The sequence below is a fragment of the Styela clava genome, chromosome 10 (genome assembly GCF_964204865.1).
Source record: "Styela clava chromosome 10, kaStyClav1.hap1.2, whole genome shotgun sequence".
NCBI lineage: Eukaryota > Metazoa > Chordata > Ascidiacea > Stolidobranchia > Styelidae > Styela > Styela clava.
In genome coordinates, this window is record NC_135259.1 from 13,032,902 (window position 1) to 13,055,925 (window position 23,024).

General features: G+C 32.9%; 3 protein-coding genes and 2 long non-coding RNA genes across 6 annotated transcripts; 3 read left to right on the forward strand and 2 right to left on the reverse strand.

Annotated features, from left to right (window-relative positions):
• Nucleotides 1-1,693: 1,693 nt before the first annotated feature.
• Nucleotides 1,694-2,830, forward strand: LOC120338467 (uncharacterized). The gene is made up of 3 exons (XM_039406485.2): nucleotides 1,694-1,975; nucleotides 2,341-2,405; nucleotides 2,478-2,830. The coding sequence occupies exons 1-3, from the start codon at nucleotides 1,773-1,775 to the stop codon at nucleotides 2,510-2,512; spliced, it is 303 nt and encodes a 100-aa protein (XP_039262419.1). The 5' UTR covers nucleotides 1,694-1,772; the 3' UTR covers nucleotides 2,513-2,830.
• Nucleotides 2,831-4,859: 2,029 nt separating this feature from the next.
• Nucleotides 4,860-6,603, forward strand: LOC120337936 (uncharacterized). Its single transcript, XR_005569034.2, has 3 exons — nucleotides 4,860-5,003; nucleotides 5,686-5,753; nucleotides 6,510-6,603. It is a non-coding gene; the product is annotated as an uncharacterized LOC120337936 (long non-coding RNA).
• A 2,160-nt stretch (nucleotides 6,604-8,763) lies between these two features.
• Nucleotides 8,764-10,448, forward strand: LOC144428312 (uncharacterized). Its single transcript, XR_013478265.1, has 3 exons — nucleotides 8,764-8,939; nucleotides 9,456-9,529; nucleotides 9,963-10,448. It is a non-coding gene; the product is annotated as an uncharacterized LOC144428312 (long non-coding RNA).
• A 390-nt stretch (nucleotides 10,449-10,838) lies between these two features.
• Nucleotides 10,839-15,026, reverse strand: LOC120337595 (heparan sulfate glucosamine 3-O-sulfotransferase 1-like). 2 transcript variants are annotated; one of them, XM_039405432.2, is made up of 5 exons: nucleotides 14,812-15,021; nucleotides 13,864-13,956; nucleotides 12,952-13,094; nucleotides 12,502-12,706; nucleotides 10,847-12,032 (listed from the first exon to the last, which is right to left on the reverse strand). In XM_039405432.2, exons 1-5 carry the CDS (start codon nucleotides 14,953-14,955, stop codon nucleotides 11,502-11,504), a joined length of 1,116 nt encoding a protein of 371 aa, XP_039261366.2. In that variant the 5' UTR covers nucleotides 14,956-15,021; the 3' UTR covers nucleotides 10,847-11,501. The 2 variants fall into 2 exon arrangements, with proteins under 2 accessions (XP_039261367.2, XP_039261366.2); XM_039405433.2 differs by lacking the exon at nucleotides 13,864-13,956 and having other exon boundaries at nucleotides 10,839-12,032; nucleotides 14,812-15,026.
• Nucleotides 15,027-15,479: 453 nt separating this feature from the next.
• LOC120338180 (uncharacterized) lies at nucleotides 15,480-18,493 on the reverse strand. Its single transcript, XM_078117488.1, has 7 exons — nucleotides 18,327-18,493; nucleotides 17,481-17,555; nucleotides 17,218-17,403; nucleotides 16,919-17,104; nucleotides 16,627-16,704; nucleotides 16,392-16,519; nucleotides 15,480-16,175 (listed from the first exon to the last, which is right to left on the reverse strand). The coding sequence occupies exons 1-6, from the start codon at nucleotides 18,462-18,464 to the stop codon at nucleotides 16,442-16,444; spliced, it is 741 nt and encodes a 246-aa protein (XP_077973614.1). The 5' UTR covers nucleotides 18,465-18,493; the 3' UTR covers nucleotides 15,480-16,175; nucleotides 16,392-16,441.
• Nucleotides 18,494-23,024: the final 4,531 nt, after the last annotated feature.

Below are 23,024 nucleotides of genomic sequence, written 5' to 3' on the forward strand. Positions count from 1 at the left end.
ACCATCCGCAACTCTGGCAACGCTGACAAACGACAGGTTAAATTATTTTCATGTCTTTTTCGTGGACAGAAAGGAAATTGCAATCAACGATAACACATTCCTATTTATCATTATCAGCGCCAACTAGAAATATCGTAAAGACGAAAAAAGTCTGGCTGTGTTAATTGCTTTACAGTGATAACGCACAGAATAATATCGTTTTGACCGTCAAACCACGATGCGCAACCGTAAAAACGACGCTGTTGATTTTCTGTGGAAAAAATTTCGCATCAAAAAGTTTTCTCAAATCGGGGAGTATTATATCACTCAAACTTGATCCACTAGTGCCAATAAAATTAAATTCTATCACAAATTCAGTTCTAGCAATAAAATGTTTGATGTTTGCATGCGTCCGCGTATAGGGTTGAGTACTAAAATAAGATGTGAGATCATTCTCCATTACTTTTTGTAGAACTGATTCAATCAAGAACATACATTACAATATTATATTTTGCAGCAACAAATATTTTTCTCGATGGCAAATTATTGTCTTATTTTACTGTGTCACCATGAGTTGCGTGCGAGTAGACAAAGTTGATTGTGAAATATAGTCTAATTGCGAGTAATAGCTGTATAAATTACACAGAATTTAAACTAACGTTAGATAGTTTGCGTAAATCAGTTTTACGTAAAATGTAATTTCAATATCTTAATAGCTGGGTTCCAGAATTGCAGTGAGATTTAGGTTCACGATATGCCATTTAAAATTGTTGCAATCTTTATAAGAAAATCGTCTCCCAAAATTTACTAAAATAATCAGTTTCTTCTTGGAATTTGATGGGTTTCACATCTTGTTTTCCCAATTCTAAAATATGAATTGCGTTTTTGAGTGTCAAAAAACTACCAGTAGCACATGGCTCGCAATTTCTGTATCAAAATATAAAAATAAAAAAAATTCGCGTAATGGCGGATATCAATCAGATTAAACCCAAATTCTCGAAATTTAATTCCGACCAAGATAATTGCTCTCAAACGTACGATATTCCGCTATAAATTTCAAGTACGAAAATTGTGCAAACGTGTCGAAAAATTCTAATTAAAGATATTTTAATAGATTGAGCCCGTGACGCTGCCTTTTAAAAAGTATAAAGCGGCGAAAGAGATAGGATTATGATGAAGACTCTATATGTAGAAGAACCATGTTAGAATGTTTAAACTGTTTGGATTTGGGATAAATTTTATACTGGCAATGTACGAAGTTTACAGTGTTTACATCACAACTTCCCGATAGCGTATTTGGTTTTGTATGTGTATTATCATCGTTGAAACTTCACTACAAGGATGGAAAAATAAATTTTGAGGAATATTTGAGGTACAACCTTAAACTTCAACACTTTACCATTCCATCCGCGCAGTCAAAGTTTCAACAAGGATATACACATACAAAACCAAATTTGCTTTTGAGAACTTGGGATATAAACAAATTATTCTTGCAAAGTACTTATCAGCAATATGATGGTTGTCTTTGCGTAAATTCCATAAATATACAGTTGGCGAGTAAAGAGACAACTATATTGTTTTATCAATTTCATCGAATCAATGAATGCGTATACAAAATACTGTCGGGAGTGAAGTAATAAGCCAGCCACCATCCCCCAACATAAAAACGATCGTGCCGAGTAGGAAAAATATTGAAAATAATAAATATAAAAATAAATTTACGACAAATGTCATATAGAAAAATTTAACTCGTTTTCAACCCAATTTTTTTTAGTTTCATAATTCTAGTAGTTATGGTATCTGTTAAATTCTGGAGCGTTTTGTTTTTGGTATCCTGGGCTGGTCTTGGATTGTTTCAACCAGCAGAAGGTCTGGACGTCAAACAACTCATCTCCATAATTAATAAAGCTATTTTCAGTGTTACCAAGATTTTTGAAGCAACGATTAATTCTGATGATAAAGCGAAAAGAAAGGAAAAGAGTAAAAAACAAAGCAGGTGGAACTATGATTTTCAAGTCATGTTTTTTGTCTACAATTCTTACGAACTTAATTGTATGGATTACTTATCAGATATTGTTTTCTGTATACATTTAATTTATGTAATACATGTAAAATTTTGCTTCTGAACTAATTGGACTTTCACAAGCCGTTCCATATTTATGCGCATCAACTTTTATGTAGCGGGGAACTAAGCTTTGGAAGACACTTAAACATAGTTTATCCATGTATTACGACATGGATAAGATATTACGAGCATGAATTCTCATTTAAATCGCAGTTTATATTCAACGATGCCAGTGATTATTTACAAGACTTATGCTTATTATGTTTTTATTGAGTTTTACTTTTCAATAATTTTAGACATTCTCATGACCAAATAAAATGGAGGAAAAAAAGAAATTTGGACGATTCTTTGGAAAATGAAGGTAAAGAAAAATAGAATTAAATAAAATTTATTTTGAATGTAAATTTACAGAGTTATTATATTTATTTTTCAGATGTAATCTATCTTTTTGACGTGAAACGTGACTAATAACAAAAGCATAAAAGTGGACAAAGACAGTTTACTAATTGAGAAAAACATTTTTTTGTTAGTTCAATACATATGAATGATGAGAATAAACTAAAAATTTGACAACCACAGAAATTTCAGTGTTTTTGTTGGCAAATCGAGTATAGCAGCAGAGTCAATTGATTTTATTCAGTAAGACTTCACCTTTTAGCAGCCTGATTGTGTAGTGCAACGTAGCAAGCGGATCATGTTTTTAATGTATCCGTTATTGAATTACCTCAATCACATTACCGAGTTTTCAGAAATTTCTCGAGAAAAAAAAAAATTTAATTAACCGAATTCTTTTTTATCTAGAACGTTAAGATGTCAGATCTCTAGGGGTTTACGAGTAATCTATATCATTTTGTTTTTACATGAAATATCACAATGTTGAAAATTAATGCCAAATGTGTACTTGTCGAAAATGGGATATTAATAGAAAATTATTGCAAAAATAGACAAAGAAATACTTACGGATAAAAATATGGTATTTAAGGGGTAATTAAGCATAATAGTATGTTACAGTTTCTGGCTTCAATACGGGTTTATTAATATATTTAGGTTAATCACACTGTTTAACACAGTTTTTGTTTCTGGCTTCTATTTATTATTTTCTAAGTGGTTACACCTCAAAACTGAAAAAAAATGGCAACAATTGTTTTCAAATTTTGGCTTTGTGAAAATTTCGGTATATAAAACAGCGTAACAATTTTATTATGCTGTTGTCCTGTTCCATTTTTAGTGTATATATTCGATAATCCAGATGTTTGTTTCTTTATTCTATGTAAATCTTGAAGAAACTAATACGAACTCATTTCAAATAACATTTTAGCAAGTAAAAATATCATTGATTGATCAAAAATTTTTTTCTTGAATTCCAACTATAGTCCAATTCGATTTCATGAATATGTATATACCATATCCATCATTTATTCACTCATTACACTGTCATTGGTAATGATCTCGTACTACTTTCTACTTCTTTTTTTCTTCTTGTTGTGAAAAAAGAATTTTTTTTTAAATTCCAGTCGCTAAAGATTGTATTTTGCGCTAGGGGGCTGTTAATTTTATTTTTTTCTAACATTTCTGTGGGTTTCACGAGATTCGTTTTTGTGTGCGATGACGGTATTAAAAATTGCGCACCTTGTGGCGGTTCCGCGTTCGCTGCTGACTGGTGGCCAAGTCGTGAAGACTGGTACCGGTAGTCTACCGTGACATATTGGATACCGGACTGCTTGGTTTTAGTCTTTGTGTCCATATATTTGACTATCGCTTTCTTGTTCATGCTAGCATTTCATGAATCCTCGGGACTTTGAGAATTATTATGTTTACGCCAAATCTGAATTTATTCAAGATCCTCAAAGACGTTGTGTATGTTAATTAAGGAGAAATTGATAAAGTAAAGTGTTAATGCACCACACGTTTTATTCTAAGGGTATGATAACAAGAATATTTTTGTCTATCGACTTATCACGAAATAAGTATGATAATTATATAATTTACCGATTTTCAAATACATAGAAACTGAATTAATTTCAATAAATAGCTGCAATTATTTCGCATAGGGTTTCGTGGATACGTAAAACATTTTTAGGAATAAGTTCTAGGGTCATCGGTTCACATGATTCGTTAAACGAATGCTGATATATAATTATCAATTAATCGCTTTTTCCATATATATCAGGTGCGTATACGGTAAATTGGTCGACAGATGATCTTGTGATATCATGATGAGTAGTCTTGAAGCTGCTAACTTTTTTCATATAAGAATTAGCGTTGGGAAAGAGAGCGAGAAAGAGAAGGATGTGCTCTGCGAGAAAAACCTATTTTTTTCAACTATTTTTCAAGGATATTTACGCAATGTAAGGTCACGTGCACTCAGATATTGAGGAATTGATCTCTGAGCGCTTTATTGTCATATTACAAGAAACAGGCATTCTCAATTTTAACTACGCTGGATTTCTTTCTCACTTGTTCAATATCCATAATTGCAAAAATCTAAACTTTTTAGGTGCAACTTCAGAACGCCACCAAAGTCCGAAATTAATTTTATTAACTTCCGTCTCAAGAAGGCTCAATTCACTAACCTAAGTAGCAATTATCTTTGATAATTGCGATAATCTCTATAAAGATGATTGAATACTTAAAAAATATTAGTTTGCCCAAAAAACTTAAGCTCAAACTTACGTAACTTAAAATTCTCATAGTCTTGCAGATCTCAAAGTTTTAAGGGTTTTAAATATCTTTTAAAAGTGTTTTGTACCGAAAAATCTTTTTATGTGTTAAATCTAATCTTCTTGTTTTCATTGCAATACCAGATGTCTTTCACTAGAAGTTTTACATTCGTACTTACAATATGTATTTTGACAAGCGCTTTGTTTAAGACAACGAATGGCACGAATGATCCAGCTCATTTCGTTTATGAAATTGTAGAAAAATTTCGACCAAGATTTGAGATAGCCCACATGTCGAGGTACGTTTCTGAAATTCACTTGGACAAATATTTATTTACAAATATTTACTGCTGTATTCATATCAATCCTGAACTGCGACTTGAACTGGAGAACGAAAAAAAAACATTTTTTATTAAAACGGTAGTTACTGGTGCGAGTTTTTACATGAAAAAAGTCATTTAACATTTTGATACATAAAGTCCCAATTTAAATTTACATCTAACTGAGATACAGGCTACAAAAATTGCAATGAAGTACATGAAGATATATTTGGGCAATATTATTATGCAAACCAAAATTTGGCTATAAAGATATATTATGTGATATGTTTTGGTTGTTAAAATATTATTTCCATTTGATTTGAAGGAGTAGCGTACCTAATTTCTGCTCCATTCTCTTCGTATTTGTGTTGTACATTTCGACTGCAAAAAGAACCGAACCGACTATGATGATTTGGTCAAATTTTTACTCACAACTTTTGTAAACTGTAGTATGACAGAACTTTGTGAAAGTCGGTTGCAAGACCTTCAAAGCACCCACCCACATATCATATTTATTATTCTATATATAATATTCTACAAGGCAGCACCATTGCTACATTTCTTACTAAGTCCTAAATTTGAGCCATTCCAATATTTTTACCCATCAAATTTTCTTTTCTTTTACCTGTATCACTAAAATTAATTTTTTTTCTTTTCAAAGGCACTCGGTTCGCAGTAATATACTATGGACATTTGCGGGAAGCAATTCAGGTGACAGTAGCGACGACGGTAAGTGTACTGGTGTTAAATTATAAAATCGTTATCAAGCGAAAACCTGCAATATCGAAACTTAACAATTATATGCCGTGTGAAACTGAAATATTTTGTATATTCGTAAAATTTGATTTAACAGGGGATAAATAATGTGAAACATCGATAGCTGGATTGCGTTTCGTCGTCTTTTTTGGACACGGAATGTACATATGGATTGTCCTGTTTTCTCTTATTGTTATGAAAAAATCGCTTTTTCCAATAACTACTGGACCAAATTGGTTTAAAATTTTCATCGAGGATTATATTTTTACTAGAAGACTATTACTGTTATTTTTTTCAATTTTTATGGGCTCTACGGAATTCATATTTTGTTTGCGATGATGTCATCAAAAATTGCCTACCTGTGGTAATTAGTTGTGAAGACTGCCGCACCGGTAGTCCACTGTAAAAGATTGCATACCTGTACTACTTCGTTTTGCTCTTCGTGTTTATATATTTGGTCATCGCTCTTTTGTTTTCAATACAATTACTATACAAACCCAATGAATCATAGTTGTATATTGAATAGTACAAGTATAAAAATTATACTTCAACCCTGCTGCGGGTACAAAAGTCAAGTATATTTAACTTATATTTAAACTATAATTGTGAAATTGCCTCATTTCATGTCCATACGCATATAATTATATGATAAAGAATGTTTATATTTGTGACGTAGTACGCGCCGGTTTGTGTTAGTGGTAAAATGTACTGATTTTGCTTATGTTACAGAAGTTGGAGATCTCTTCGATGTCTTTGAGGACTGATAGCAATGATACTTTATATGCAATTATTCCAAATAAATCCAATAAAATTATGCATCTTGCTGCTCTGGTATTCATTTATTCTTTCGGCGCACGAGCCACATTGATCAGAAGAAGACATTCAAGATAGACATTTATTATTTGTTGCAGATATAGACAGAGAAATACGTGCGGACAAAAATATGATATTTTAGGGAGTGATTATGCGTAATTATATGTTACTGTTTTTGGCTTAATACGGGTTTATCAGTATGGTTAAGTTAATTACACTATGAAACACAGTTTTTGTTCCTGGCTCCTAATTATTATTTTACACGCTTAAATTGATGATGACTGGCATTAATTCTTTTAACATTTTTGTTTTGTTAAAAATTTGGGAGGTGTGCCCCAAATCGGATTTTGTGACATAAACCAGTGTACAATTTCAGTATAACATACATAGTCTGGTGACTTTTTTAGTGTTTTCGATATTACAAAAATGTGTTTCTTGTATTCTATTAATGAAATCTTGGAGGAATCAATACAAAACCATTTTAAATAATTTTTTAGAAGCTAAAAAGACTAATAAATGATAAAAATTTCCAATCATAGTCCAAGTCAATTTTATGAATACGCACTCATATGTATTCACCCATCGTTCACTCATTGAACTGTCGTTAAAACGAACTTTTACAATCCTGCCGCGGTAATGTGTGAAAAGGGCAAGTTTTAAATGTAACATGGACATCAATGTTTTGCTTGAGAAGTTGTAGGTTTCGTGATAAATATTTACATAAATCTTATCAAACATAAAAACATTTAAAACTTATTTTTTTGCCATATAGAATCAATTTTTATATATTAAGACAAAAAATACGAAAAAATAGAGAACCAAGTTTAATTTCAATGTATTAAAAATGATTTAATAAAAATTCATAAAGAATTATATTATTTTTGCGCCACAATCTATCTATCCCAATAGAAGCTAAAATGGACGTTTTACGTCGGTGAGCTTTCTAACACGCAGATTTGCATAATAGCTTGCGCAACTAAGTATATATCACTAAACTTCATTCAAGAAAAAAGAAATATTTGGGGAAAATGAAGTTGGAATACCCGATCTGCCAGACGGTTAGACAAACACAAAATTGCTATTTCCGATGATTTGAGAAATATTTGTTAGATATGACAGCATGGCAATGGATGTGGTATTCCATAAAATATGTGCGTGCATGTGCGGGGGGAAATGAATATCAGAATATTTTCTTAAGCTTGTGGAAGAAAAGATAGAAACGATTCGATCATTTGACGTTAAATGTTTTTATACGTATGCTAGCGTTTTTTGAATCTTCGTGACTATCATGTTCAAGTCTAATCTGAGTTTATTCAAAGTTCCAAAATACCTTGTGTATATTAATTAAGGAGAAATTAATAAACTAAATGTCAATGAACCACACGTTTAATTCTGGGTGTATAATAACAAGAATATTTTTGTCTATCGACATTGTAAATATCACGAAATAGTACGATAATTATATAATTTAAAATTTCAAATACATAGAAACTAAATTAAGTACATTAAATAGCTGCAATTAGAGGAAATTCATGAAGAAGTAAAACAGTTTCAAGAATAAATTCTAAAGTTCGTTAGACGGATGCTAATGTATAATTATCTATTAATCGCAGCACATTTTCTCTATATATCAGGCGTGCAGGGTAAATTAATCGTTAGATGATCTTGTGATATCATGTTGAGTAGTCTTAGCTGGTAACTTCTTTCAAATGAAGCGGGAGGCAAGAGAGAGTGAAAAGAATTAAAAGTGAGAGCGAAGGAGAGCACTCTACAAGAAATAGTCATTTTGTTTTATAACCCCTTCTTACTAAAAACGGGAAATCTCTAAACTATCTACGCAGGACTATTTTATGCTTTGTTTTATTTGCATAGTTGCAAACTATCTAAACTTTGAAATTGCCGAATTTTTAAAACGCGACTAAAACGTGAACTACCGGTAACTCAAACGCTATTTTCAATTTAATCCCGGAGATCCAATAACATGAGTAGCGATAATTTTTGACGGCGCCCGAATGACTATCTGTAAAGTGTTTATTGAATATTAAAAGCATCGACTTGCTTCGTACAAAATCAAGTCTAACGTGACTATAAACGTGCAGTTTACCTTATAGCATTACGTAAGTATTTTGTACTACAAAGTCTTTGATATTTGTTGATTTTAATCTTATTGTTTTTATCATAATACCAGATGTCTTCCTATAACTATTTTAAATTAGCATTTATGATATGCTGTTTGACAATTACAATGTTTGAGTCAACGGATGGTACATATCCAACTTATTACAGAAAATACATTTATGAAATGGTATCAAGAATGTCACGATATCAGATAGCTTATTCGACAAGGTACGTTTTTGAAATCCAAATGAACAAATATTCAGACCTTATTATACCAATCCTGAACTACTGCTGCAGTTGCATCAATCACTCTGTAAACTAGAATGAACAATTTTGCGTCTAAAGCAGTATCGATGCAGATGCCAACCGAAATTTTACTATAAATATTTGATATGCTTCAGTTGTGCACTCAAATATAATTTATTTGGTCTATTGGGGTAGCGTACCTAGCTAATACTCCTTTCTCTATGCATCTGAGTGAGTGTCTGTGTTCTGGCTGCTAGGATGCCACAGTAAGACGTGAAACAGCTGTATTGAATGTAGTTCAAATAGGTTGGTTCACGCTTTCACACAACATTGCTGTAAAATTTGCTGTAAAAACTTGGATAAATAAAGTGTGATGCAAGATATTTGAACGAGCATTCAATGAATAGTTTGTGTTATTCTATATATTTTACAACTCATAGACATCGCTATATGTTGTAACTCTTGAATTTGAGAATAATTTTTAATTACTGTTCGTAGGCACGCCAGTCACAGATTTGGGCCTGTGATATGGAGGTACAAAAGAAGCGATCCAGATGAAAACATCGACTATGGTAAGTGTAAGGATGTTGAATCTTCATCTAGCGATAATATATATTCAGATATTCAAAAATGCTAAGCCTTACCTACAATATTGAAACTAATCAGTTAGTTATACGCGACATGAAACTGAAATACCTCAAATTTATTTCATTTTGAATGAACAAATTTAAGAGCAACATAACATTTCGTCGACCGAGTTTTCAAAATTCATTCTAATTTCCAAATCCCAAGCATTACAATTGTATATTGAATAGAGAAAATATGAAAGATATTTTTACCTAGGATATACAAAAGGCATGAATACTCACCCTATCATTTACTATGGTAAAGTTTTCATATTTCATGTCCGTACAAATAAAATTGAATATTAAAGAACGTGCATTACTGACGAAGTATGCGCTGATTGATGTTAGTTATAATCAAATTTATTTTTTGTTGTTACAGATGTTGCTGATCTCTTTGACGTCGAAACGTAGCAGCAATGGGGGTCATTGCTACATATATTGCATCATTCCAAAGAAATGTACAAAGAAACGTCATTTCCCTGCTGTGGTAATCATTTATGACTTTGACGCTTGAGCTACGTTGATCAGAAGAAAAGTTTTAAAATATGTTTTTATGTAATTTTTTCAAATTTTGTTGTATTGTGTTCTGTGGGAATATTTTCTTGTTTTTGTAAATTGCATTTTCAATAAAATCACAAACAAAGAGTTGCGGGGTTTGATCATAGTGGGGTATGCAAGAATATTATAAATATATTCATTAAAATTATAGTTTGGTTTTGATTTTAGTGTAAAAATATCAGAAATGAAGAGATAAGCATATATCATTGGATCACATAGTTGCTAAATTGCTATAAAAGAGTTGCAAAATTGTTACCCGAATCAAGCGCTAGGATTATGATGTATTATGGGTTGTGTGAGTTTTTTTTTTATAAAAACGAAATTTTCAATGCACCTATAAATCGTTTTTTTCTGAATTGTTGTCTTTCTTGGTAGGTCTATGAACAATTTTAGTTCGTTTTGAAACTGTTCAGTATTTAAATAAGGAAGGAATGATTAGAAGGATGTCTAGCGTAATCCCCCCAATTGGACACACCCTCACGCGGCATTCGGGGAAATTATTTTATCTGGCATTTTTCTTCCATTGTGGTGTACATATTCGTCATTAGATCTTCATGTCCATGTAAGTGTACATTGCTTTCTTATTTGAAAAGCCAGATTTTGTGATAAAATTTGCAAGAGGTTGAAGTAAAATGGCCTCATAATAGTGCAAAACAAAATCAACAACATTAGCCCGCTTGATTTTTCAACACTGGCAGTTTATATCAGCTAAGCAGATTCACAATTTGACATTGTATTTAGAACGAACAAATTTCAAAATAATAGTTCAACCAATACTGCTGGCTTAAGTAATTATTATTTAAAATTAGATGAATTTTCTCATTAATGTGGTAGTTACAGCTTATTTCAATCTCTATATAATTAATTTATCTCTTACTAAATTGGGCTCACTAATACATCAAATTTGAAAACATGAATGACGCATCACTAAATTTACCTTGATATGTAAAATAATTAGCAGTTTGAGGAAATTTTCTTTTAAAAGAGCCGCTTGCGTGAAATGACCATGCACTTTTTAATTACAAACGTGTTCGAATATTTCTCACAAGATAATATTAAAGAGAAATATATTTAATAAGGGGATGAGGCGGAAAATGGGGAAAAGAGGCCTGTTTACTTCATTTAGCCACTTCAGAGCGATTATTAATAATTTTTTAACCAATTCTGAATAAGAAACTCACTACTTCTAAGATTGAGCAGGCTCATGTATAATATTAAAATTTATTTGCTGAATATTAACTCCATTCAGAAGCCTATTTTGAATAGCGAAACTGCACGGTCAATAACGAACGAATAGATGTAGATATTGAAAAACATAAATAGTTAATAAATAGAAAAATAGATAAATAAAGAAAATTCATCAAGTCCAATTGAATCTTTTATTAATAATTTCAAACAATTCTTCGTTATATTTGTTATAAAACTTTTTCAAAGAATTTAATGTTTCCTTGCTCATCATATCAGAAATTGTTTTGTTTCTTGTTGTGCCTTTTGTGTCCGCTAAACATTGCACAGCATTGTCTTTTCTATGTACTCTTATACAATGATATCCCTTCGCTTTGTCAAACACAATATCTCTTTCATCAACTTTAATTTCCAATCCCAAAAATTTCTGTGTGTCCTGTACAACCTTGACTGGATCGGTTAGAAGATCTTCACCATTGATGATGTGAATTTGTTCCAACGGAAAGTATTTCAACCAGTTTTTCAGATAAACAGAATAGATTCCAGTATTTAGTATTGTAAGATAATATCTCGAAGATGACCAGCTATTTAAGATCTGTTCTTCAATTGATGGGAAATATCGACGTAACACTCTTTCGTTTTCTTTTATATATTTTAAAACATCTCTCACGAAATCATCAAAGTTAGACGGCGCTGGAATATTTTTCTGTGCAATGATAAAAGAAGGGTTATGCATCCTACCGCGAATGTAGCAATTTTGCTACAACTTTACATTGAATGTTTTTGTTTAATGAAATAGTGTTATGTTTATATAAAGAATTTATATTGAAGAGTTAGCTATTTGTAATATAAGTAAGATATTTGTGTTAGATATTCGTGAGACTTTTAGACAAAATTGATGATGAAATATTGGAAAAATAGAATATTTCACTTACTCCATTAGAAAAATTAAAATTATCAATGCGAACTTATTTTCAAACTTTAGATGGGACACATTTGATGGTCAGAAATGATTGTCACAATAGTTGTGAATATTCCATTTTTTTTTAATAATTGTATCATCAAATGATATCGTTTTATATATGTTTTCAGACTGTATGTTTCTTAAAAGATATTGGTTTATAACAGAATTCCCACTTCAATATAGTAATCTACAGATATGAAGGTTGAAGTACCTGGATTCTTAGAAGACTCTTCATGGTTCTATGAGATTCAAAATTAAAATCCGAGTACGCTCTTTTGATAGGATCACAGACAACTAATATTAATTTCATATTTGGATTCATTCGTTTTACATTGAGTGGAACATCTCTCAGCACGAAATATCTTGGCGACTTTTCCATTGTAATTTCATGTGGAGCAGTATAGGGCATTTTTGATCTTAAAAATGTGTATTTGATTTAGTTTATAGTAAGTTATTCAAAATTGACACAAAACGCATGCGGAGGACTTTGAGGCATATATATTTCAATAAAAACATAACGATACCGCTTTGATATAATAAATATTCTGTGGTCAGATTAAGATTTATAGGCAATAGCGTGTTACGTACTAGAACATTGTTACAATTTTTATTCGATTCATAAATATAATTTATGACATCAAAGAGTGATTTCATAGCTTACCTGTAAAACTCAGTACCTTTTTTGTAATCACTTGTGTCGAAGAAATGAAGTTCAGGGTTATTAGGTAAAACTATATCAGGATGTAAGTCTAAGAATCTCATTAATGCAGTCGTTCCGCATTTCTTGACTCCAATTCCTAAGACCTGTTAAAATATGTGAAATAATTTCTGTTCGAACAGCAACGTGCTTTGTTATCCTAATTGAAATCCATAGCTCTGGTGAGTCAAACCAGATCCGGTAATTCGTTAAAAAAATACATTCGGATGATTCGTTCATGATTTCTCCCCACATTGTAATTAGAATTATATTAATCGGATAAAATGTCTATATAGACCAATAAAACTTTTTTCAGGCTCATTGAGGCTTGGTTTTATGATATTGTAATCCCTGTGTGACTGTGACTAAATTACATATAAACAAATATGTTCTTGAGTTTTTATATCGTCCTAGAAAACTTCGGAAGAATATTAGTCATTGAACAAAACACGTCAATTTACCAAAAGTTGTACTACAAATTGTAGATAATTGAACACGGAATGACCTATCGCTCATTTTGTTTTTATTAGAAGAAGCATTTGTTTATGTATTTTGTCGTTGGGCTCTCTTTTCTTGATCACCTCATCCATTTAACCGAATAATAACATCAAAATTGACAAAATGTATCATCCTAATATATCGATGTTGATATTCGTATGTGTAACAAAACATTTCAATTTGTAGGTAAATGTGAAGGCACAAACACTTGCCCTATAGACTTATCTGGTCTTCTAGTGTGAGAATAAAGCAATTTGGTTATGTTTGGGTTTATCTATTGATGACAAACAAAATTGCTTGTTTGAACAACTAGAATGCAGTAGTATAATCTCACTGCTTTTTCATTCGTTCGTAATATCGTATAGTCATTATTCATACCTTTGGTAAACGTTTTTCATATTTATATCCCATTTTTCTTATTTGAAGTTTTGATGCTTTTGTAGTGAAGTAATGAACATTTTTATTGGCAACCTGGTAACAAATGACGGTATGAGACGTGAACAAATTAGAAAAATATATCGCTTGAAAATTTTTGCGATCTTTTAAAACATGTTGGTTGCTGTACGTGCATATTTTGAAGAGCATATTCTACCTTCAAGCCAAAACTATATTCAAACTGTTCCAGGTATTTGCGTCTGATTTGTTATTGGACACGTTTAGTGGCCATAACGATCGTTTCAATATTATGTTGTTGTTGTTCTTGTTCTTTGACACGTTTTTAAAAAATCGCTTTTCTCTTCGAATACTGGACCAATTGCTTTGAAATTTTCAGTGGTTAAAGATTAATTTCTTCGCTAGAAGGCTATTACTTTTATTTATTTCAAAATTTTGCGTGAATTCTATGAAATTTGATATTTCGTCTAAAATTTTGCTGTATTATTTTTTATTCATGGGAACACGGATTTTAGTCAGTGTCATGACTGGCTGTACGTTTTGATTCTGCAAAATTCTTGCTACTGGAAATTCAGAACTTATTTGAGGGTACCGGTAGCGTCAAAGGTACCGGTAAAGACTGATTCGCTCTGGTCTAACGTGTCCATATATTTGTGCGTAGCTCTCTTGTTTATTTGACTATGGTGGAAGTTATCATGAGGGTATGATTCTACTTGACGAGATAGGACTACCTATGTATGCAATTACAGGCTTGTTGTTTGATTGATAGTTATATATGCCATTTATTTGTTTTCAAATTCATCAGCAAATTAATATGAAAAATGATGGAAGTTGCGATTTCAATACGTTGTAATTGACATTTTTATGAAAATTGATAATTTGCTATTGAAAATACATCTATAATAAGTATTACATCCTAGTCTTTTTCCTCACCTCAGCTCCTTCTCCATCTTGATTTGAGAGGTCAATTATACTCCATTTTTCCTCAGGGCTGTTGAGAAGAACTCTCACAAAGTTGTAAATCAAAAGTAATCCAACTACAACCAGAAGAATAGTCGTCCCTCGAAATCTCATCATGCATTTTAATGAAAACAAAAACCGTTCATATTACACATACAAACAGTATATACGGAACAATTGTATGTACCGATAATGCATGTTTTGCCCCAGGCATAAAAACGACAGCATATTTAAAAGAGCTTTCACATTGTTCAGTCAACCGTGACTACTTTTTAAATACAATAGATTTTCATATCAAAGCTGAATAATTCAGAATTATTTTATTATTGCTTTATTGAAAAGTGGTCATCACGTTATAATAATTTTTATGAAATATATAACCCTATTAAACTGCATCTGTCGGGTCTTATTTAATCCAAGTCCGATTCAATCAATGACTTACAGGAATAAAATGGGATTTTAATTGAATCTACATTCAGAATCGTATATTCAACACATGGAACAGCATATTTCAAATATCTGATTGCCGACGAGATACGTATTGTCAAAAAATCGTAGATGCATTTTTGCGTGAGTCACATTGCGCCAAATATAATGTCATAGATAATATATTTAAACTCAGAAGAATCTTATTCAAAGACCCAAATTAGGACGGAATAGAAGTACTGTCGATGTTACTCTTGCTTAAACGTAGATGTTACATTTTCCAGGATGTTTGAAGTGCTTAAAAATTGTTTATTCCTTGCTTTCCGCTCCCCTATTCCATATACTAAAATCTTTAATATACAAGTAAATATATATGAAATATTTTAAAGCAAAACAGTATTTTATAAGTATATTATTACCTTATACAAAATGATTAATTTTACGCATTGTCGCAACCTAACCCTTGTGTAATGCCCAATAGAAAATCAGTTAAAAATTTTAAATATCAATACAATTACAATTTTGATATAATATATATATTTGCAAAGTCAAAATGAATACTGAGAGTCAGAGCACGTAGGTGAGTTCGCGTTCGTTTTCCTCAACGCTCATTCATGACCGAAATTCACTCAGTCGAGAAATGTCTTTGTCGTTTCGGTGTTGTGTCCTCTTGGTTTCCATTCTCGGTCCAACACCTTTATTCCTTCAAATTAGGCTGTCGCGCACTTGCGTATTGTGTAAGAAACAGACTTTGCTGGTCAAATCCGACGGCGTTCGCTGCGACGACGGCTATTGCGTCGTGGAACGCCTACATCTCTCCGAGTTTGCGTGAATTTCCCAATGAATTTCATTCGATGGTTGAACGTCAATTGGACATCAATATTTTTGCTCGTGCTCACCTCATCGTCATCCTGTCAGATTAAAGATATATATTTTGAAAATATTAACAAGAATTTTGGGAAATCTTGTAATCAGTAATTCATGATTTCGCAAACGCAAACACTGTTGATCAAATATATATGTTTCCATAATTCCGATGAAGTTGGAATTTGCATTAACAATGTCGTCAGCAACCCGTGTGCTGTGGAATCGAGATATAGTTTTACGCAAGAGTTATTTTAATTTACCTTTTTTCTGTGTTGACACTTTCTCCCCCTGCAACCGTAGCAAAAATATCTTATAAAAATATTTTTACATTTGTTTGATTCGATTTCATGTCCGTTTTCCGTTTTTTCTCATCAACCTTTGAATCCATCTGAAAATAGTAATAAACATTAAATTTTATATTCTACAAAAAACGCATATGTAAGTGACACAAGTCACTTACGAAAATTTCAGTTTATTTCAAAAGTTATTGGTTACCTTATCCCACCAGTCCAACGACAGTCTTTGTTCTGCATACTTGGCAAAAGGAATTTCGATTTCCAGAGGTGGTGTCTCCTTTGAAAAGTGAAATAATTAGTCTGCTTTATCAAATGTTCATTGATTTAAAATATTAAATATGAATGCTAAAATGCTTGATTAGAATTAAAAATACAGAATCGAATCTTCGTGCAACACAGTGGAGAGATTAAAAAATTGTGTACAATCAGATAAAACATCTGGTGAATTTGATTATTTTGACTAAATGCTAAAATGCGAAAAATATACTGACGTCATCTAAGGAGATGCCATCTTGTCCAAAAAGGTTGGGATGTCGTCCCGGTGACCCGAAATCAGGTATGAATACTCCATCCTTGTCAATAATGCCTTTGTAAACAGAAGGTCCAGGAACATTCGGACCTTTCAATGCCAAAAGAAGACCAACATCTATCTCGTATGGTAAGAAGCAAAGAAAAATCTGAATAAAAAGTAGTAAGAAGCTTATATGGTGAGAATTATGGATATTGAGAACACAATTAATAAATAACTACAAATAGTGTTATATAGTTTAAATGCAAAAACTACACTAACGTCATCGAGGGAGATGCCATCTTTTCCAACAGATTTTGAATGTCGTCTCGGTGACCCGAAATCAGAAATGGATACTTCGTCCTTGTCGATAATGACACTGCGGGCAGAAGGTCCAGGAACATTTGGACCGTTCAATGTCGAAAGAAAGTCGTCATCTAGCTCGTCCGATGAGCAGCAAAGAAAAATCTGAATGAAATGTAGTAATGTAATATTGGTATTGCAACTATTGTATAATCATCTCACCAATATCTATATCATCTTACCTTTCGTAGTAGTCTTCCACACCGATGTGAAAAATGTTTTGTCTTCGACTTGGCCTGAAGAAGTAGTGAAGCAATCTGTACAATTTAGAAAGCATGTATATATAGTTTATATGCCTTGTGGTCATATTCATATTACACACACGGGGAAAACTAGAGAAAAATGATTATTAGGTCGTTCCATCAATAACTAAATTATGTTGTAAGGAATTCAATTTGGCATTCGGGTTCCTTTTAAGATCTGATTAAAAGTATTTACTCAATTGGTTCCTGCACGAACCGGGCACCATAAACAGGGTGTCCAGAAAGTTGCGGCCGATTTCATAACATTACCAATTGCAAATTTGAATAAATTTTGTTGTATGATAAATGGGGACTACAGAATTCAACATCTATAACATCCAATTAGAAACAGGTTGACTATAGATCTTTTTTGAAATTAAAAAAAAGAACATTTGATAATAAAGTTTTTATGATAGGGCGAAACTTTTTGGACACCCTGTTTATATATTGATAAATATAGTAGTTCGTATTGCGCGATAATGAATCGTTACCGGTGGATGAAAACTATTATACATACGTACAATAACATTAAAAGTCTATAACGAGAAACGAGATCACCAAAGCAGAATATATACCACCGAAATCTTTTTTTTTGACGACGCTAATTTGAAGGAGGCATTAGGAGACAAAGTGGTAATTGTCGAAGTGTAAATAACAATGAAATTTAATGGTATCGGGCATTGGTAATAAACGCACTGATAGTTGCAACCAACCATAATACTTTATCACAACGTTTAAAAACTTTTGCCTAAAAACAATGCTTGGAGTAATATAATTAATTCTAACCTTCCGATTTTCACGAGCGCGGACTTTGCTGAAAAACTTCGCAATCTTTTTCAATGAGCCATTTTCTCGACGGCGACTCTCCTGCTTCTCCTGGAGGCAGGCTCTCATCTTGTTTTTATTGTTGTTTTCCATATTCATAAGCAATATAAACCCGAAAGATACAAGTTCCAAAATGATTTGGTTGCTTGCGATTCTCAAATAGGAATGATTTTCCTTAAATTGCAATTTTGTCAATTAATTGCGTCTATTGTTTTGTCACAGCTGAGATAATGTGCTTGTTACGTCATAGATAAATATTCCCGTAGTAACCGAAGTACAGTTCCTTCAGAAACTGGGTTAGGATAGATGTCTTTCATTTTTTTGAATTTATTATCGTCAGAGCATTCAGATCGTATATCCTTCATATATGAGTAACAATAGTCTGAAGTAAATGCATTCCACATTCAATCATTTCATAGGGTTGCTCAAATTGAGATATATATTCCATTACATTTTACTCTACTGCATAGTACCGGTAACCAACTTTCCACTGTATTGTTTGCGATAAATCATTCGGCTTGGGCATGCCAATACCCAATTTAAAAAAAAATACTTATTTATGAAGCCATGGATAAATATATCGAGGTTGGTTACCGAGTGAGAAATTACGATAGTGTCATTGTGTAAAATCTTGCGAGGCTAATACTGATTGTTCGCTGAAGCTTTCAGTTTCATGAAGATCGTGTTTCACATAGATTTCTCAGCTTTAGATTATTCACATAACCGGCAGTCTACGCACATCTTTTACATGTATTCGGCACAATGTAATGGTCAAAAAGAGAAGACCCAATCACAAACACTGCGCCCATCAAAGTTTCCTAAAAAAAACTGTTTTTTTTGGAAAATTTTCAGATTAATCAAAAGGATAACTCGAATATTACAAAAAAGCAAACGGAAGAGAAGAATCGTATTTGTATCACATTCCAGATTCAACTTGTGTTTATTGCAAACTTTAAAATTCAATGAGGGGTTTTAACCCCATAGTCGCCAAAGTAAGTTTGAGCTCGGAGGACACATATTTTTGTCTAGGCCAGTGGTTCTTAAACTTTTAGAGCCGCGCCCCCCTTTAAAAATTTTTAGAAACTCCGCGCCCCCCCTCTTTTTGCTTCGAAAAAATGCTTTTTTGTGATGGACAGGTTGTTATATATTAAGATGGCGCTATAGGAGTGTTGGTCTCATAGCGTCATTGCTCAGATTGTTTAGGCATAAAGATAAAACACTTCGGAGTACAACTTCGCTGTTCACTGTCGTATGTATAAAGCCAAATGAGGGTTGGTCATTATACATTCTAGTTTTTCCGCCTAGTTTGCAATACCTGGCAAAATCAAACTAATTATTAGGTAAAACTAAACAAGCAATAAACCTATGCTTTAATGTATTTTCTGTAACGTTTACATAAGACACGTAAATTTTCAATCAATTGTTTACTTCATCACTATTGAGCAATGCAAAAATTTTTACTGTGTGTTAAAAATAAGCAACAATTACAGACTTCTTGGCTTGACTAACGTTTCAAACAAAGTGGAAAAGTGCAAATGAATTTATGTAAATTTAAAAGCAGTTCATTTTTAATAGTCATTATGCATGTGGACGTTTCCCCGGCCCTTGACCGCTGAAAAATAAAGTCGCTAAGGCGTTTGCGATTGCATTTTGTTTTTTGTTTAAATCTTCATTGTTTACGTCAGCGGGGCGTGTTATTTAAGCCCTAAAAATCTCGATTTTGGTGTTTATTCTCCCTAAATCCGAAATTTTCCTCGACATATTCTTGTGCCCTGAAGACTATTATAATTAGTTTTTTCGTTTTTGAATGGAACCATGACACCTCTGAGGAAAACGAGTTTTTATTATATAATCATCATCAGCGACGAGATGCATTCATTACTGTGGACTTCAAGAGATTCGTTTTTTATGTGTCAGAATAAAAATAGCGACACCTGTGACGTGTCCATATATTTGAGCATAGCTCTCTCGTCTTTGTATCAGATTGTATCGTTATTAGCTTGAGTGTTGTAGAAGTACAACAGCCCGAAAGTCAATTCATTCGCGTTTTTTTCCTTACATATTTCCAGCAGCTTTCCTGTGCTTGATGTAAGCCACGAAACAGTATGATGTGAATAGAATGCAGAAATCAGTGCTTTGCCCAGTCTAGTTTACTTTTGATACTTTTCACGTGTATTTTATTCATTTATTTTGAATAATATATACATTCAAGCGAGCTTTGAAAATGAACCAAAACTGAAATACAAGCAATGTATATGTTTATCTCTCTGCGCAATACATACTGTACAGCAGGGATCACCAACGCGTTGCCCGCGGGCACCAAGTCGCGAAGACCATATGAGTCGCCCGCAGGTCTGTTCCAAACTAAGCTTAATAACGGCTCTTATAAGTAAGCTACATCAATTGAATTTTGTCCTGCTATATTAGTATAAATCACACTTATATTGGAACTAGAAATTATTGTAACCATCAACCTTATTTTTATTTGACCTCAGTAATGTGACGGGTCAATTAACACTCTTCCAATTATGACATCACACTGAGATCACTTTCCACGAACCCGCGCATTGTCTTGTCCGTTAGTTAGCGGAGCAGTAATAATACAATTATTGATTCCAAAGAAAAATCCATCATTTTCGCGATGAATGGGAGGTGGATATATTTATACCACCACGAAAACAGCCTGCGTGTGTCTCATTAGTGGGGCGATTTTAACGACGGCAAAGCGGAGAGATATTTCACATCTTGTCACGTAATCTTCCGCGCTAACTACCCACTGGTCAGCACAGTACGGACAGAAAAAGCTTGCGATTCAAACCATACAGCAATCCTATTTTACGAGACCATCGTTTGTTTCAACCTATCCTTTCGAATCAACATTTTTGACATAAACTCAGGATAGGAGGAGATATACATATTTATCCCGGGGAGAAGATAGCCGATAGGACGGCTTAATCATATGACAAACCACGGCTTCTCGCCGGTTACCATTCGATGTCGGGTATTGAATTAGTTAGTTATTTGTTTCCATAAGCCTGCACTTGATGGCGAAGGAAGCCTTAACCGACCAGCGGTTACGTGAACCACCCTACAGCGGCGAGGAGTCCAGCAATCCTTTCGCACATATCTATCCCCGCATAGGATTCTAACCTGCGAACCTAACGCCTAACACGATGGGCCATAGCGCCGCGACTCGCTCCACCAGGAACAAACATGGAACACGCTTCACTGATGAAAATCTGCAAGACTTGCTCAGAGTTATAGTGTCAAGTTACACGTCGGAGTATAATACTCAGCAACATTTGATTGTACAACTGTTAAGTCAATTTTATCTTAGACATGTGCAGAGTGTTGAAAATCAGTTTGAAAACACTCAGTTTTGAAATACAAGTGTTATTGATAGAAATTTATTTGCAACGTTGTGATAATCGTTTGATTTCCTGAAGAATCCTAAAGTTTATTAATGTCTATACTTCACTAAATACCAGTAATTATATCAATAATTGAAGCTTAATCGAGCAACTGATTTTTTTAGATGTACATTTTTTAGTGTACATTGAACTGGTAGCCCGTAGCTTAATCTGTACCCAAAAAGTAGCTCTCGGCTTCGAAAAGGTTGGGGACCCCTGCTGTACAGCGTACACACATTTCAAATTATCATCAGCAAAAAAATATATATGTTTTGTTTTAATCCGTTCTTTACATCTCACAATTCAGATAGAATTGTTGTGATAAAGTCTGCATATTCTGCAAGAAGCACGCGCTTCTCTCCATTATGTTTCCGTTTCTGACTGAAACCGAAATCTCATTTTCATTGATTGATCTTACTTGCCCTGGGCTGCTACATAAATTCTGAGATAAATTATAATGCGACGGGTTGTTTTTGCCTTTGAGACAGACTTTGATGTGCTGTAAAACATGTACAGTTTTTCGAATATACTTTTCAAAAAGACCAAGGGACTGATATTGAGTAATTTGTATGGCAAAAAATCAGATATTATAGTTGGAGCGCGTTATAGAACGAGGTTGTAGAAAATCGGAAATTGGATAAGATTCCAAAAATTATTTAACATATGTTTTCACCTTATCCAATATTAAGCGATGTGCAAACGCTTATTACCACCTTTGAATGTTTGAGGGTTCAATCAAATTTCATTCAACGATATCGTTACCTCACAAATTACGTCCCATGGTTGATTCATAAACCACGGACATTACATTTCATTTCATATTCCAAGGTAGCTTTTCACAAAAGTTAGTAGTAATGTATTGTTTATTCATCCACAAGTCTTATAAAAGGCAATATAACAAGGGACTAAACATCATTTGAAGTTAACGTTTGGTCTATGTTTATGGTATACTACTTGATTTTAGACAGGCTAAAATTGTTATGTCTGAGGTTTGTTTAACAATGTAATTGCAGCAGGCTGTAGTTCAAAGACGAAGCAGCGTTGGATAATCGATGAAAGGAAATAAGTATCCGGAATGTGATAACTGTAGTACTTCGACTTGATGTTTTGTTTTTCAGTCGTGCATAAGATTTTGATTTTCAGTCTTGCATACAACTATTTTGCGATGTTATATATATAAAGATATTCAGTTACATTTCGTGTAAGACGCATTTCCCAACTCAAGCACGATAATAAGGTTAAGATGATA